Source organism: Gorilla gorilla, chromosome X, assembly GCF_029281585.2.
Source record: "Gorilla gorilla gorilla isolate KB3781 chromosome X, NHGRI_mGorGor1-v2.1_pri, whole genome shotgun sequence".
NCBI lineage: Eukaryota > Metazoa > Chordata > Mammalia > Primates > Hominidae > Gorilla > Gorilla gorilla.
In genome coordinates this window covers 40,187,046-40,203,706 of record NC_073247.2, presented here as the reverse complement: position 1 = coordinate 40,203,706, position 16,661 = coordinate 40,187,046, and the positions used below count along the sequence as shown (strand labels likewise).

General features: G+C 34.7%; 1 protein-coding gene across 1 annotated transcript in view; it reads right to left on the bottom strand.

Annotated features, from left to right (window-relative positions):
• IL1RAPL1 (interleukin 1 receptor accessory protein like 1) overlaps window positions 1-16,661 on the bottom strand; it is a 1,375,176-nt gene that overhangs the window by 277,744 nt on the left and 1,080,771 nt on the right. The window contains exon 6 of the mRNA XM_019019800.3: window positions 14,384-14,458. Coding sequence (XP_018875345.1) covers window positions 14,384-14,458 — 75 coding nt within the window. The remainder of the gene's footprint in view (window positions 1-14,383; window positions 14,459-16,661) is intronic.

Below are 16,661 nucleotides of genomic sequence, written 5' to 3'. Positions count from 1 at the left end.
AGACTTCCCTAGCCAGACTCCTAGGCCTTTCTCTATCTGTCTCTCTCATCCATGAAGGGGAATCTTCAATCACACCAGGCAATTAAATCAAAACCAACAGTTTTAGTGTGGTTTACTCCATTACTCTGTAGTATATAGCTACCAAAAGAAGAGTGACATATGTATGTTGGTTTTTATTTATGACTATTAAAGCTGAGTGAATGCTAAATGAATTATTTATTTCTGTGCATCAGATACTGTCCTACATATCAGGGATGTAAAGATGAAAACATTATAGTACATGCTTTAAGAGTCCAAAATGCAACAAGAGAAATAGACACACAAAAATATGTACAAAAATGATGAGAGAAATGTTCTAATAAAGGTGTGAAAAAGAGATTTGCTAGCAATTGAGAGATGGTATTTAATTCTGCCTAGTGGGAGTAGAGTCAGGGAAGAGTTCATTGGGGTGACATTGAGGTGGGTCTTAAAATTTGAGTAGATAGACACAAGGGAAAAAGGCAGGAGAGGAAATTTCAGGTGGTGGGCATAGCATGTACAAATGATAGAGTTATGTTGGTCCATGGTATGGTCAAGGGTGCCTGGTCAGTGGTGTGGGCTTAAGAGGAGAGTGCATGAGACTATAAAGACAAAATGGGGTCAGACTGTGAAGAAAGTGGCCTTTATCTTCTAGATAACAGGCAGACACATAACATAAAAATTTTTACCCTGAACACGATATAGTTTACTGAATATAAATATCTCAGTAAGGTTGGTTAAAAGAATATCAATTAAGACCACACATATACAAGAATTATATTTGCATCAAATGTTTTTCCTTGTTACTAATACGCAATAATTGTACATACTAATAGGGGTATGTGTGATATTTTGATATATGCATATAATGTGTAATGATTAAATCAGAGTAATTGGAATATTTATTACCTCAAACATTTCTCATCTATTTGGAAACACATAATATTTTTAAGCGGGCAGTCTGGTAATTTTTTTTTTTAATTTACAAAGAGGATTTTTTACCAAGCCAAACTTAGAGTCTGACATACTGACTCTGCTTCAATTTTTGGTATTATCTACTAAAAATTCTAATGCCTGTTATAGGATTTCTACTCTCTGTCGTCCCAACTCTTGACTCTGATGACAATACATAGGAATGATGACTGCATTACATTCATGAAAGTCACTATATGTAGGCTTTAAATAATGAAGCAAGAATAATCACTGATCCTTTTCTTGGCACATTTTCACAAGTAAATTAGGTAATGCCTAGCCTTGAGTAAAGGACCTTAGGAACAAACATATATCCAGTGGAAATTTGCAGAGAAGAGTAAATGAAAATGTCTGCTGGGAGAGTTAACAGACATTTCTACTTTTGTTAACTTAACAAGTCTGTAATAAAAAAATAGACATAACTACTTTTTTGTGGGGCCAGATTGCTAAAGAGAATTTGCCCATTTCATTCTAACTCTATGATTTTTGTATCACCTGATGGGGAGATTCTCCTTTCATAATTAACTATGCTGCTCTAAACTCCTTGCTTCTTGGGTAAGAGATTTTATTAGTTACTCCAAACACATTACAAATCATATTATATCATGTTCCAATCTATAATATGATGGAACAGATTCATATTTCGTGATAGCCATTCTGAATCCAGAGCCTACCGGCTCCACAGTGCAGCAGTATTTCGTAGTATAAACTCTCAATTTACCAATCAAGACATCAGACACTCAGGCCACTGGACTAAAACTACCCACTAGACAAGTTTTATTTGGCCAAGATGGTATTAACAATAAATTTAAAATTTTATAGGTAGAAAATGTTTTCCCCACTTCAGCATGGTCTCCATTCTCCTTTATAGCATTACATCTGGCCTCACTTTACTTATTCATATTACGTGAAGTTGATTTTATAATCCATTCTCTAGCTCTAGAAAGCATATTAATTTTTTCCTAAAAATGTATTTAACAGCTAAGAATCTGCCATTTGGTTTAGGTTTAAGGCTGGAAGAGAACATACTATGCAGGCTTAGAGACAGCAGAGAGATGAATGCAGGTCTAGAGTTGAGACGTATGCACTACAGATACACAGGAAAGGATGTCAGTATTAGTTGGGAGAAGAGGAATGGAAGAGTTTTCAGCCCAAGAGAGACTGCATTCAAATGCATCAATCAGGATGGGTCATTCTACCCTCACTAAGTTAATGAAGAGGCATAATAAAGATGACAGCTAAATTAATGAGATGGATTAACCAGGGATGTTAAACAAATATTGAATATGGAATATGAAAAGATGGACTCCATAATAACCATTGCTTTTTCCCCTATCTTTGTCTGTTAAAAGCCCCATTACCAGCCTCCCCACCCACCCACCAACTGCCACATCTACATACTCCCACAAAAATACAGGCTTCATCACAGGAGAGAGAGACACACAACAGCCACTGAGCCAATGCCCCTCACCTCTAATGCCATAGTGATCCGTCCAAAATTTAGATCTGTATCTCATTCTAGGCCAATTAGGATTTCTCCTTAGGGAACTTCAAGTTCTCACTAAAGTTCCAAACCCACATTTCCTCCTGGTTAGAAGAACTGAGCAACGTATTCCTTCACCCTCTATGCCCTCCTCTCCTCACCCAGACCCACCACTCTCCACCCCTATACAAAATGATGACATGCAGAAAGAGTAGAGAAGAAAGACAGAGACCAGTCGAGCATTATTCCAATCCTTCTTAAGGCCAGCACCACTCCTGTCTTTTAAGTGATTTGTCACTTATGACCAGAGCTCTAACTATGAAGTATTAAATCCTGTGATTCTTCAAGTTTAAATTGCTTAGACATAGGAAGTTGACCCCTCAAAAAAAATCCCCAAATTAACCTTTGCTTGAAAGAGCCATCTATTTGAGACAAAAATAAAATTTCTGGATTATTTCCCTTCTAAATTATGTATATATTGCCTCAGTTCTCTATTTTAGGTCATGCACATAGTGACTGAAAGAAAATACAATCCAGTACTTTCTGCCCTGTTGATAGTCAACAGTACGATTCCCTCTTGACTGAACATGTCTTTCATAATAGTCACCGATGTTCTCTGTGACACATAATTTCTCCTGAAGCTGAAATCTCATGTATTCATCTAATACAAGATGCACTCATTTTATTTAGCTCCCATTACATAAAAACCTTACTCCCACTCTGTAATTAGTAGCAAGTCCTAATAAAGAGCATTGGAGTGACAACATATTATTTATGGTAAATAGAGACAGGGTTTTTTTTAAAATAATAATCATTACAAACTACATTCATGTTGAATATGGTGAACCTGATTTAAAAAACAAATTATATTTATGCCTAAGAACAATATCTTGTTTAAGTCTTTTAATCAATATTGTATGTGATATGTAATTCTGAAAGAAATATTCATACTACTTATAAATAGGCTATACAATAAGCAGAGTGCATAAAACTAGTCTAATTGCACCCCAAATATTTCAGTCAAAAACAGGCACATTTACAGAAAGTAGTAACAACTTTTAATCATTTAATTAAGAAGTCTTAAAGTTGCCAAGATAATTGACATGATCATCATCAGAAATACATGTTCATCGGAAACATTAAATTTTTTTCTTTTAAGAAGAGAAAATAAAAAATATTTTGTTTTCTGAACTTTCCCTAAGCTATTTCACATAATGGTAATGGCTTCTTACTGAATATTCGTGGTAATAATCTCAAATTTTCCTAGGACCTGCTGTATTGTTAAGTATCCTATTTCTAGTGATGGCTTGATGTGACAGGATGCACTCAATTTTATTTTTCCGGAAAAGCAATGCATTCTGCTTTGCTTTTTTCCTACTCAAAGAGCCGCCATTCTATAAAAGTTCTTCAACAGGCAAGTCCAAGGTGGGTACTCTGCTTTTACTAAACTAGAAACAAAAACTCAGAGAGTGAGAAAGTCGGTAGCCTCACTGGGGAGAAGTGGAAGGGAGAGAAAATTATTCACTCTCTTGGACTCTTAAGCAACTTCCTGGCTTTCTGTCATGCTTGTTGTAGACCAGATCTAGCGGTGGGAGGTATCCTTCTCACAAGACCATGAAGCCAAGACTTATTTTAAAACAGATGAATTTTGGAAAACAAAAATTTTTAAATCAAGATTGTTTTCCTTTCATAATTCAATTAGTATATGTTATAATGAGATTTTATAAATTTTCATTACAAAATTACATAAAGATGCTTGGCATTTCTAAAAAAGTAGTGTTGGCCGGGCACGGTGGCTCACGCCTGTAATCCCAGGACTTTGGGAGGCTGAGGCGGGCAGATCACGAGGTCAGGAGATCGAGACCATCTTGGCTAGCATGGTGGGACCCCGTGTCTACTAAAAACACACACACACACAAAATTAGCCAGGCGTGGTGGCGGGCACCTGTAGTCCCAGTTACTCGGGAAGCTGAGGCAGGAGAATGGCGTGAACCCGGAAGGCGGAGCTTGTGGTGAGCCGAGATCACGCCACTGCATCCAGCCTGGGCGACACAGCGAGACTCCTTCTCAAAAAAAAAGTAGTGTTGAACTTGTGTGTGGTGAATTGGAAGGAAGCCTCTTCATGAAGTTTTGCTATGGGGCTTAGGTTTTAAAGCCTTATGGACACTCTATGTATTGGACTCATGTAAATATCTGGCATGTTTCGGAGCACATGTTTAAGTACATTTTGGTAATAGCCTCATTCATAAAGCTGCAAATCAAGTGGCATTGTACATACTTTTATATTTAAAAGAAAGAAATTATTAAACATATATGAATACATTAAGATAAAAAGAAGTGACTGCCAGAATGATAAAATGAGAGTCATACAAATTTTAGAAGAATCAAAATACAAGATGTTCCTTTTAAACCTGGAAATAAGAACTCTCATCACAGTTATAGAAAAACAAGTGACACCATGGGCAGTTATCCTATTAGGGTATATTTCAACAAAACCAAGGCAGATAAGGTAGTAGGATGGCGTTCAAAGCATATCCCTTATGAAAATAAACTATTTTGTCATAATTGGACATGAGATATTCTGGTTACTTAACTATTGTACCCTACAAAATATATTTTCAAAGAATTAGATTAAAACCAAATACTGTTGATTCTGAAGCTGGTGAGTAAAATGTAATATTTCCTCAGAGGAGGCAGAAAGTCACAATGAGGACATTTGTTTCCATTAATAAACAACGGGAAGTCACACATGGTAATGGGTGGATGATCCTTTTTCTGGATCAGTTAGAGATGCAACTTGCAGTTTCATATCGATGAACCTCATCTTACAAAAATGTAAAAATCTGCATTACCACAGGGAAAACTTATGGGGGTGATCATTCAATTACAAAAGGATTCTTATATAAAATTATTCACCACAGAGTTTCTTTAAATAGCATATTTCCTTTATGCATATAAATCTTTCATTGATCATTAGCTGCTTAAAAGAGAATGGGGGACAGAGCCTCTTAAACCTGACATGTTAAGCCACTGCTAATCGAAAATCAATCAAAAATGAAGGGAACACTTCTCTGAAATTATGATGATTCAATTTACCCACAAATCTGTGGGAATATACTAAGTTGATAAAGTAAGGTTTGACAGGAATGCTAAGTGTTTTAACATGAAAGCATAAAATACTGGTAACCTATTTTCATAATCTTATTGAAGCACTAGTTATTTTTCATGGAGAGTCTGTATATAATTTAGAAATCCTTAGTTATTTAGTTGAAATTTGAGAGGAAATTTATGGATGAATGTATCTCTTTATATTCAAACTTTAAATGATGTGGGTCTTTTTATAGTTTCTATTTTAATGGACATCAGTCATGTAGTGCATACTCTTATTCTAAAACCTCTTTCAATATTCTACAACATAATGTTCTTTGATAGGTTTATTTCTGATAAATTGGCATTTACTTTGCAAATTCAGGAGTAGTTCTTGTTAACATACGATACTCACTATATTTTTATATGCTAGTAAACTTCAATCATTAAGAATGACTTAGAAAGCTTTGTGATAACAGTGTTTGTCAGGGGAAAAGCAGCATTTTTTTTGTATAAAATGATATGACTATCATCAAAACCTTCATGAAGAACTTGACAGGCATAATGGTGTAAAATTATTTTCCAGGTCTCTTGTTTTTAAAAATATTATACCTGAATTTCCTCTGTTTACAAAAGAGAAATTTTTTTACTCTTATTTTTGTCTTGATGGTCATTTATAAATTCATGTGGCATAGTGTCCTTTAAATCATCATTTTCTTTAAATAAGAATAGAGATAGTTTTCTTCTGTTATAACTATGTACTTACTATATGCATTTGGCTAGACTTGATGAATTAAGTAATCTAAAATCAATAATTTCTATAATTAAAAAGTTTCATTGAATTACAAACATTTAGTATGCATATTGAATCCTTAAAGGGGAGATGGAAATAAATTTTCTAAAATCTTATTTATCCTGTAATGAAGCCTGTATCTGCTGCCATAGTATGATACTGTAGTGAGAATATAAGCATGAGCAAATAAGCATTGACATTCAAAATGCATTTCAAGAATCTTCTATATACAGTACTCTTTTACAGCATTCAAATGTCTCAAATACTAACAGCAAACATGTATTGACTACTTAATATATGCCAAGTAATGTATTAATTTTTACATGCATTATCCGATCAAATACTCGCATTACCTCCATAGAGGCAGTACTATCTTGGTACCTTTTTTATTGATTAGGAAACTGAAAGCTGGTTGTTCAAGGTCACACTAGAAGTAAATGGTGGAGCTAAACTGTCACATAGGCCTGCTGAGATTTCAACTGGGAGCCACTACTGTACACTGCCTCTTAATTATAACAACAAAAACACTAAAAATGATAATATGATGATCACGAGGATGATGATAATGGCAATAACAAGCTTTTGTAAATTTTTTATGTAAAAAACATGTAGCCATTTTGAGTCTCCATTTTCTCATCAATAAATGAAAAAGGTTTAACCGGGCGTGGTGGCTCACGCCTGTAATCCCAGCACTTTGGGAGGCCAAGGTGGGTAGATCACGAGATCAGGAGTTCAAGACCAGCCTGGCCAACATGGTGAAACCCCGTCTCTACTAAAAATACAAAATTTAGCTGGGCATGGTGGCGGATGCCTGTAATCCCAGCTACTCGGGAGGCTGAGGCAGGAGAATCCCTTGAACCCAGGAGGCGGAGGCTGCAGTGAGCCGAGATGGCGCCATTGCACTCCAGCCTGGGCAGACAGAGCAAGACTCTGTCTCAAAAAAAGAAAAAAAAAGAAAGAAAAAGGTTTGACCTGATAACTTCCAGACCCCCTCCACCTCCTAAAGTTCTTCATTTAGAATTGCAAAGATTTATACCTATATAGCTTCTTAACTGACTGATAACAAATAAAATAGTACTCTTAGTGCTGTAGAAAGAGTAATCTGCATAATATGTGTCAGTGTCCAGCGTGGGGACTAGACCAGGAGTTGGAAGCTTAAATGGACTCTCTGCATTGGTCTGTGACAGCACTCTTTCTTGGGCCTTTTCTTTTTTCTTCTTTCCCTTCTGGCCCTTTTGGAAAGTAAATGAACAAGAAAACTCACTTGTCTCTGTCCCAGTTTTTAAAGACTTTAACAAGTGCTTCATTGTAAATTTGTTTAAAGTCCTCATAGATGCTGGATATGAGACCTTTGTCAGATACATAGTTTGCAAATACTTTCTCCCATTCTGTAGGTTGTCTGTTTACAAAGAGCTAAAAACAGAACTACCATTTGACCCAGCAATCCCATTACTGGATATATACCCAAAGGAATATAAATCCTTCTATCATAAAGACACATGAATGCGTATGTTCACTGCAGCACTGTTCACAAGAACAAAGACATAGAATCAGTCTAAATGTCCATCAATAGCAGATTAGATTTTTTAAAAAAGTGGTACATATACACTACAGAATGCTATGCAGCCATAAAAAGAATGAGATCATGTCCTTTGCAGGAACATGGATGGAGCTGGAGTCCATTATCTTTAGCAAACTAATGCAGGAACAGAAAACCAAATACTGCATGTTCTCACTTATAAGTGGGAACTAAATGATGAGAACACATGGACACAAAGAGAGGAACAACAGACACTGGGGCCTACCTGAGGGTGGAAGGTGGGAGGAGAGGAGAAGAAAAAATAACTATTGGGTACTAGCAGCTGGGTCACAAAATAATCTATACAACAAACTCCTGTGACACAAGTTTACTTATATAACAAACCTACAAATGTGCCCCTGAACCTAAAATAAAAGTTTTTTTAAAAAGTGCTTTAACTGACTTCCAAACTTTTGGATATCATTGGCCCACAGGAACTGTTCTTACCTTCATGTCCATCTTTTTTATGGGATTGCAAACCTGTCCTAGAACTAGGGCTTGACCACTTAAAACTTTTTTTTATTTTTGGAGACAAGGTCTCGCTCTGTCACTGAGGCTGGAGCGCAGTGGCACAATCATGGCTCACTGCAGCTTCAATCACCTCGGCCCAAGTGATCCTCCTACCTCAGCCTCCCAAGTAGCTGGGACTACAGGCGCATGCCAACACACCAAGCTCATTTTTGTATATTTGTAGAGATGAGGTCTCACTATATTGACCAGGCTGATCTCAAACTCCTGAGCTCAAGGGATTTGCCTGCCTCAGCCTCCCAAAGTGCTGGGATACCAGGAGTGAGCTACCGTGACTGGCCCTGACCACTTAAAACATAAAAAGGAATTTCAACTTCTACGTAGATAGCAGTTTTTAAAGCAAACATGCAGTTGTATTTTTTTTCCAAACCTATTTCTCCTCTCTGTCACCAAAAAGTGACCGAATTTGAGAATCTGAGAGAATCATGTAAGTTAAGTCATACAATGACCTCAAAATATGAATACCAGTTTCCATTTATTGATTTATCATCTGTTTAACGATATACGATAATAACTGAAATACTGGTATGACAAGTATTCCTTTTTAGGTCAGTCACAATTTTTAGGGTGCTTTTTGGTTTCAAAAGCAAGATAGACTAAGAGAGCTGTTAAGAGTTACCACTTTCATTTACCTTGGGATGATAAATTTGGATTGAGTAGAATTGAATGCCATAGTTTAAATAATCATAATACCAGTCTTTATTTGTCTTTCCATGGTTTAATTACGATGTCTATTTGTCCAAAAGCTTTAATTTATGTCTAACAGGTTTATTTCAGGCACTCGAAATATGCTGATTGGTATGTCTTCCTTAAATGGGCAAAAAGAACCACATTTTCCATAAAAAGCTTGGACTTGGGATATTATTGTTTTTCTCCTAGTAGAAAGGGAAGTTTTACGGTTTTTTAATTTGAGTTTGTTGGTGAAAATATGTCCTTTATATGCTCTATGATCCAGTAAAATCAAATCAATTGCCTTACATTTGCTTATGACAAACAGTAGCGTAAATGTAGATGAGAAAATCTGGCCGATACTTTCCTATCTCTGGGAACTGTCATATTTACATCACTTGTACAACTCAGCAAAACAATAATGTTTAGACTCAACAGTATTACATGACACTTTCAGAATTCGGTATCAAATTCAACACCTAGATAATGTTGTTTCTAGGATATTTATATTAAGTATTTTCTCACCCTAGAGAGGAAACAAAAAGATTTCCCAAGTTTACTAACACAGAGTAGTAACTATTAAGAAAAGGTGTGGTCAATTATGATCTATAATAAAATGTATGGACATTTTCCTTTGGTCTATTACAAATCTAAAATTCTGCAACTACAGTATGGTGGAACAAGCCAAGGAGTGCTAATTAATTTCTAGTGTGACATTTTATTTTAAGTAGCCTATAGTTAAACTGGAGAAAATTGCATATATTGGATAAAATGCGTATCCTTTTACTAAGGTTTATGTTTAAAAATTTGAAGTTTCTTTATGTCCTCAACCATTTTCCTCCAGATGTGAGTATCTGGTGAATCCTTATTACCCACTCAGATACAAAAAGTGCTTGCTTTTTAACAAGCTTAACAATGAGAATAAATTAGTAAAGAAAAATAAGAGCACGGTTGGGCAGCTTACACGGTTCAGTCTACACATTATATTCTCTTGCGGAAAATTTAGAGGTGTGTGTCCTTTGTGCTGTGAACAACTTATTGTCAATTAGTATTTATTGACATTCCATGTGCCCACAGTACATCACAAAATTACTGGGTACTTTATTAAGAAACATAGAATCTGGAGGAAGGTCCTAGCTGAGCATTAGGATGAGCAAGAGAAGAAAATGGATAGAGATTATAGACATTCGATTAGGTTTGTATATTTTCTCAAGGGTAGACATTTACCTAAATGGGCTAGATCTTTCAAATACGGATAAACTCAAAGAGCATCCACTTGTACTTAATGAGTGAAGAGAGAAAAAGAGGTAAAAGAGAGGAGAGAGAGGTGATTTTAATATCAAAGAAAAGAGATCTTTAAGAGTTTTATGTTATAAAGATATACTTTTATTAATTTTGTTAAAGATTAAGTAGTATTTCTACTTATTACATACTTCTGGTGGGAGTTTATACAACTTCTCTGGTAAGAATTCTGAAAATATGTACTAAGAACCTTTAACAAAATTATTTCTTTTTACCCAGTATTTTTACTTTTAGGAATTTGTTCTGTTGAGATAACTATAGAGTCAGAGGGAAAGTGTATAGGTAAAGACCATCACATTATTTATAATAACAAAAATGTGAAGAATTCAAATTTCCAGCAATATATATGAAATTATATGACATTCACATCGGCCATTAAAAGGATATTTTGTGAGAGTATTTAATAGGAGCAGAGTGTGTTTATAATGTAGAGTGTAAGAAAAAGATTCTTTTCTCTATTTCCCCAAAATTTCTACCATTAACCTTTATAATTATTTTAAAGCCAACGCTGACATTTAAATAAAGTGATACACATATCTAGATAAGTAATTAATGATAATTTTCAGTGAATTCTGAGTTTTAAAACATAATTTGTACCATTAGGTCAAGCGTAGGGTGGATTTCTACTCTTTGAAAGTCTGGTAGCGATAGAATATGCTCTCTGTCCTGGAAGGTTCTGAAAGTGGGCTCCCGGCCGTAACAGGCAGGCCACATCTCTGAATGACATCCTCAGGGCTCAGGTTTAGCAAGACAATTGTGTCTGTCTTTTGATTCTCTTGACTATAGTAGCCTGAAAAAATACTCAGGCTCACCTCCCAGATTGACTTTCAGAACTGTACAGTGAAATTTCTGGGCCTTTTGCCCAAAAAAGTGCTATTCACATATTTGCTGATGCCTGAAAGTTATGTAAATGGACAGTGTTCTTTTTTTTTACATTTAGAAATAACATACAGTTGCCACTTAAAATGGAAATGCCAGGTTGTGACCACGTATTGATTCAAATTCAAAGCCGACAATTTACATATTTTATATGAATTTAGTTTCCATTATATGATTTTTTCCTAAGTACTTTGCTTTTAGTGCTTTTTGCTTTCTTTCTACAATAAAAGAATTTAAATGACCACTATCAAACCCTTTCCAGTTTGAAAAGATGGAGGAATTAGAAGAACAGGACACAAGAAAATATAGAAATATAGAAAATGGGAAAGGTAGGCACTGCTAGCAAATGGCAGAGAAAATGAATTTGAAGATGAAGAGCAAATCCATGCACTTCCTGATTATATCAAAGTTCATTATTAATGAATTACATATATTTGTGAGCAAACTAGAGAATCTATGGACACACAGTTACTAGGGTTGATTGGATACGTGTGTAACTTAACTAGGATGCTCAAGTTAGGTCACCAGACATGTACAAGCTTAGCTTTGTGTAATTCCTGATGATTTTTCTTATAATGTAACTCTTACAAGAGTTTGGTTATCCCTCTGAGGTCAACTCTCAATTTGGGAACAAGTGGAGGCAAACCTCTGAATACTTGGACCGTAAAATTCTGTTGAAGGTTTTCAACAGAGTAGGTTATAAGTTCCCCATCATGGGCGCAGGCCACCCTCTTTACTCCCAACCCGTGACTCTTCACTCAGTCCCTCTTAGGATTTATATCATATTTTGAACCTGTTGAATAGGCAGTTTTGTCAAATATGGAAAGGGCAAAAATTAAATCCTTAAGAAAATGAAAAGTCAAAATACATATTTTGGAAAAAACGTATATTTTAGACACCTCATCTCAAGCCTTTTTTGTCTTTAATATTCTTTCCTATTTTCACTTACCCTTTTTGATTCACCTACTTACTAGCAATGCTAACAAAGTAGCAACAATACTATTAAGGTAGTTACTTCAGATCAACTGTTGCTCACAAATCCAAAGATTAAGGTTGAATTTCTCTAACTAGTAAACGACTTATCTGTACACTATGAACCAAAATCATAAAACACAACAAAATAAAAGTTGCTTAAACTAATCCACTAGTTTAGTCAGTGGTTAAAGAGACCTCATGCTCCTTTTTGAGTGACAATAAAGGATTTAAGAGTATTTTTTGAAGCATTTTAGTAACAGACATGCCCATATTTCTTCAAATGAATGTATAGTCACTTCCAATTTGCATAAGAAATTTCCATATTTTTAATTTGCTGTGGTTAGTCTTTGTGACTTTGTTCAAGAGAAGGTAAAGCTTTAAATACAGCTTTACCAATTATTCTATTTTGTATAACAGTGTAGTAAGAGGTAGAGAACAATCTGACTTATTACAAATTCAAGGACAATAAAAAGAAACCCAATGGGCAACAATCAACCATAAAATTCTTTTCATTATATTGTCAAGCAAAGCCATACAATTAATTTCATTTTTACTATGTTCATTATAGTAACTGGTACCATAAAACCCTCCCTTCTTGGCCCAAAATGTTTATAGTTTTATATAACTCCTTAGAAATCCATCTTCCTATGAATTATTGAAAGATCAGTATGAGCATGGCTACTTATGAGAATTTATAAATAAAAATGTATTCATAATGTAGCAATAAGTTCTAGTGTAATTAAGGATGCCATGGCATGCATGAAGTGCATGATAAAATTTGAGTACACCTATTTGCTTCATATGTGGCACTGTTTCAATGCTATTTGTAACCTTCCATCTCAAAATAACAGCAATTATAATACTACTTGCATTTATATGACATTAATTCAAAAGGCTTGAATCAAAGAAAGATATTAACACCCTGACTTGTATAAATCCTGTATGTTCATGCTTTAAACTTAGCAAATATAAGCATTTCAAGTGCTAGAAAGCCATCGACCACAGTAATTTTATAGGTGCTAAAACCATCATCATATCTTTGTGTACTATAACTTTGGGTATGTTATTAGTAAAGATTATCACACCTGTAATCTTCATTTGGAAAATGAATTTACAATTTTGATGCAAATTCTCACTCCAGGAATAAGAATAACATTAATAACTTAAGGGATGGTATACTGATTCTTTTTAGTTATATACAGTAAATGCATTTGCACTCTTGTATGATTAATCTAAGAAGAAATTCCTTAACAAACATGGATATTCATTTAAATTTATATTTTTGATAACCTTTTCTAATGCACCACTACAAACAAAAACTCTTCTGCCAAAGTTTATGGCATATGCCTGCATACTACATTTCAAATAAAATAAGACCTAAGAGAATATAACAGAATTGCTATGTATATATTTATAATTAAGAGGGAAATTTTTCATAATTTAGTATAACTGAATATAGCTAAATCAAACTCAAAATTTCTAGATGAACCTCTAAGATAAGTCAGAATTCTGATTCGTATATAATTGTATATTTTTTCAATACATATTTTGTCTATAGCCTTATGTCCCAAATCTGCTAGTCCCTTAACCAAAAGTCACTTGGTCATATTTTATTAATATATTATCCAAAATATAACTAGCAAAATTTATATTATATTTGATTACACTTAAAATGTTTTTTAACCATAATGGTGACATTTATTTTAATAAATTTGAACCCTTTCCCCTAAATTTCAGAAATTGCATCTTAACCTATTAATAGATACTATAAATCAAATTGTTCCATAGTGTCTGTTTGAAAACCAATTCAAACCTTGTAAGATAGCACTGTAATACCATCACTAAAATCATCAGCCCATCTCATTTTCCAATAACCATCTAAATAGCATGTGAGGTTTTACATCCATATGTCCAACTGGGTCCTAAGGCACGCACTGTAAGGAATGAAATGGCTAGGTATGCTAGCATTTTCTAATTCTGTTCCCTATGAATACAAATGGATTTAGCTGCGAGTATTACATCGGGTTACAATCTAGGCTTATTAACTGTCACAATGTAACGAGAGCAGCATATTAACTAGAATTAAGGAATTACTCACCCAGCTGGGTCTCCTGAATTGTCAGTTTACTTTCCATAGGATACAAAAGCTTGGGTGGCTTATCAGTCAGAGGGGCTGAAAAACAACAACAATAATAATACAGAGACTTATAGTTATGCTGCATAAAACTAAAAGATAGAATACAGTCTATTTTCCCAAATATTTTTCACTTTCAAAGTAGTGTTAAAGTGCTCTACCAAGTAACGATGAACATACTGCAGATAACACCTTCAGGCAAGCTGAAAAGCTATTAGATTGTACGTGAGTAAAATATAACACTTCCAAACTGACAGTCACATGACACTAATGAATTAGACCATCAGGATTGGTCAGTCCTTGTGAACATATAACTGTGTTTCAGAAAGCATTTTCAATTTGTTCTTTGTTTTACTTTTAATGGGATGTCCTGCATTTTTTTTCTGTGTTAATTAAAGCTACACATGATATATGTGGCATGTATTACAATGATTTTTTGGCATAAAGTTATCTCATTATTCTTAATTCCATTCCTAGTTTCCATGTCCTAGATCACATCATTTCAAAATCTGCCATTTAGTTATTACATTAAGTATTTCCTACATACATAATCTAAGTGAGGTAGATATGGCATTAAATTAGTACAAGCATGCACACCCACACCAAGGGAATATTTTAAATGATATTTTCCATTTAGTCTAAACTCTTTCTATTATCCATTACATTTTATAGTGTTTATTGCTAATTTGCATGATATACTCTCTTCCATTTTAAGCTTCTACACATTTCTGCTCTGTGCTCTCGTCAACTTCAATTATCAGCCCACAAATCTAAGAGTTTGCCATTAGAAATCTTGAAGATAGGTTCCACTGCATACTTCATTCCTAGCTAAACTAGACTATATCTGGACTTTAGTTAGTCAGCTCTCCTTCATTTAGCCTCCTCACTCTGCCCTGCCCTCTCTCATTGAATTGCCTAGGTCCCTTGAAACCTGTCACCGAAATTTCTACTCTGTATCAAGTATATAAATTATCAATTAAGGATTGCTAAACTAAATGTTTTTGCTTTGAGGGCTTTCTTTCTTCCTTGCCAAGAGGACATGCCAGCTTGGTTGATCACTGGAAGGCTAATCTAGGCAGAATTGCCAAGAGTTGGCCACATATACCTATCACCAGAGGGTTCAAGAATTCAAGCTTTAGCAGCTTGCCTCCTCTTCTTTTTAAAGGAAAACACATTAAGTACAAAGGAATGACATGCCCCAAGTCAGAGAATAAAAGGAATGAGTTTTGAGTTTTAGTTTGGAAGAACAACCTCATATATGATTGATAGCTTTTGTTCATAGCTAATGGAACAATGATCCATTCATCTTTATTACTATTTAACAAGAGGACAGAAATAAAGGGCAAAGGAAAGTATGGGTAATAGGATGAGATCAATCGCTTTGAAATTCTTCTCAAAGATATGATATCACTCTGATTAATCTTTAATACTCTTATTTCCTGCCTAAAGTGATCTTAATGGATTTTATTTTCCTACTGCCTAAATCATCAGCTTATTCACTAAATATTGGCAAAATAGTTTGCCATTAATAGGTTGGAAATCTACATTTCTTAGACTCTGGTTATCAAATGGTTTCAGTGAATTTCAAAAGCAACTATGGTATCTAAATAAGTGTTGTATTCAGTAAATTATGTCAGTTTATATAATCTTGTGACTATGTAGTTACAAGTAGACGACTTGACAGTTTTTTACAGAAAGCACCTGAGAGAACTGTTCCCTGTTCAAACGCATACCACATTAGTTTGCAGTAAGGCAAAAAAGAAAGATCTACAGAGAAAGATAATAAAACCCGTATGCAGTACATTTGTTCAGAAATACAAAACGGTTTTGTGGTTCTCCATCATAACCCACCACCCACTTGACGGCATAATGTTACAACATCCTTAACATCTTTCATATTACTTTCATGTGGCAAACTAGATGTTAGTAAAGGAATTCTTTAAAGCTCAGTCATGGAATTATAGAATGTTGAAGCCAGGAAGAATTACATGCTTATTAAGTTCTTTGATTTGGAAACTGTGTTCTCTAACATGGTATGATTTTCACCATGCCCCTCTGAGTAGGTGGAGTTTGGGGGTGCCCACTGGGCTCAGTTCCCTGCCTTGTTGTGCCACCCACTCCTCTTTGACAAAATTAGTTCTGCTTTTATTTTACCTTATACATCAGTATTTCACCCAAGATGTTGACCAAACAAATCCAATTCAATTCAATTGATATATATTAAACATAATAATGTGCCAGA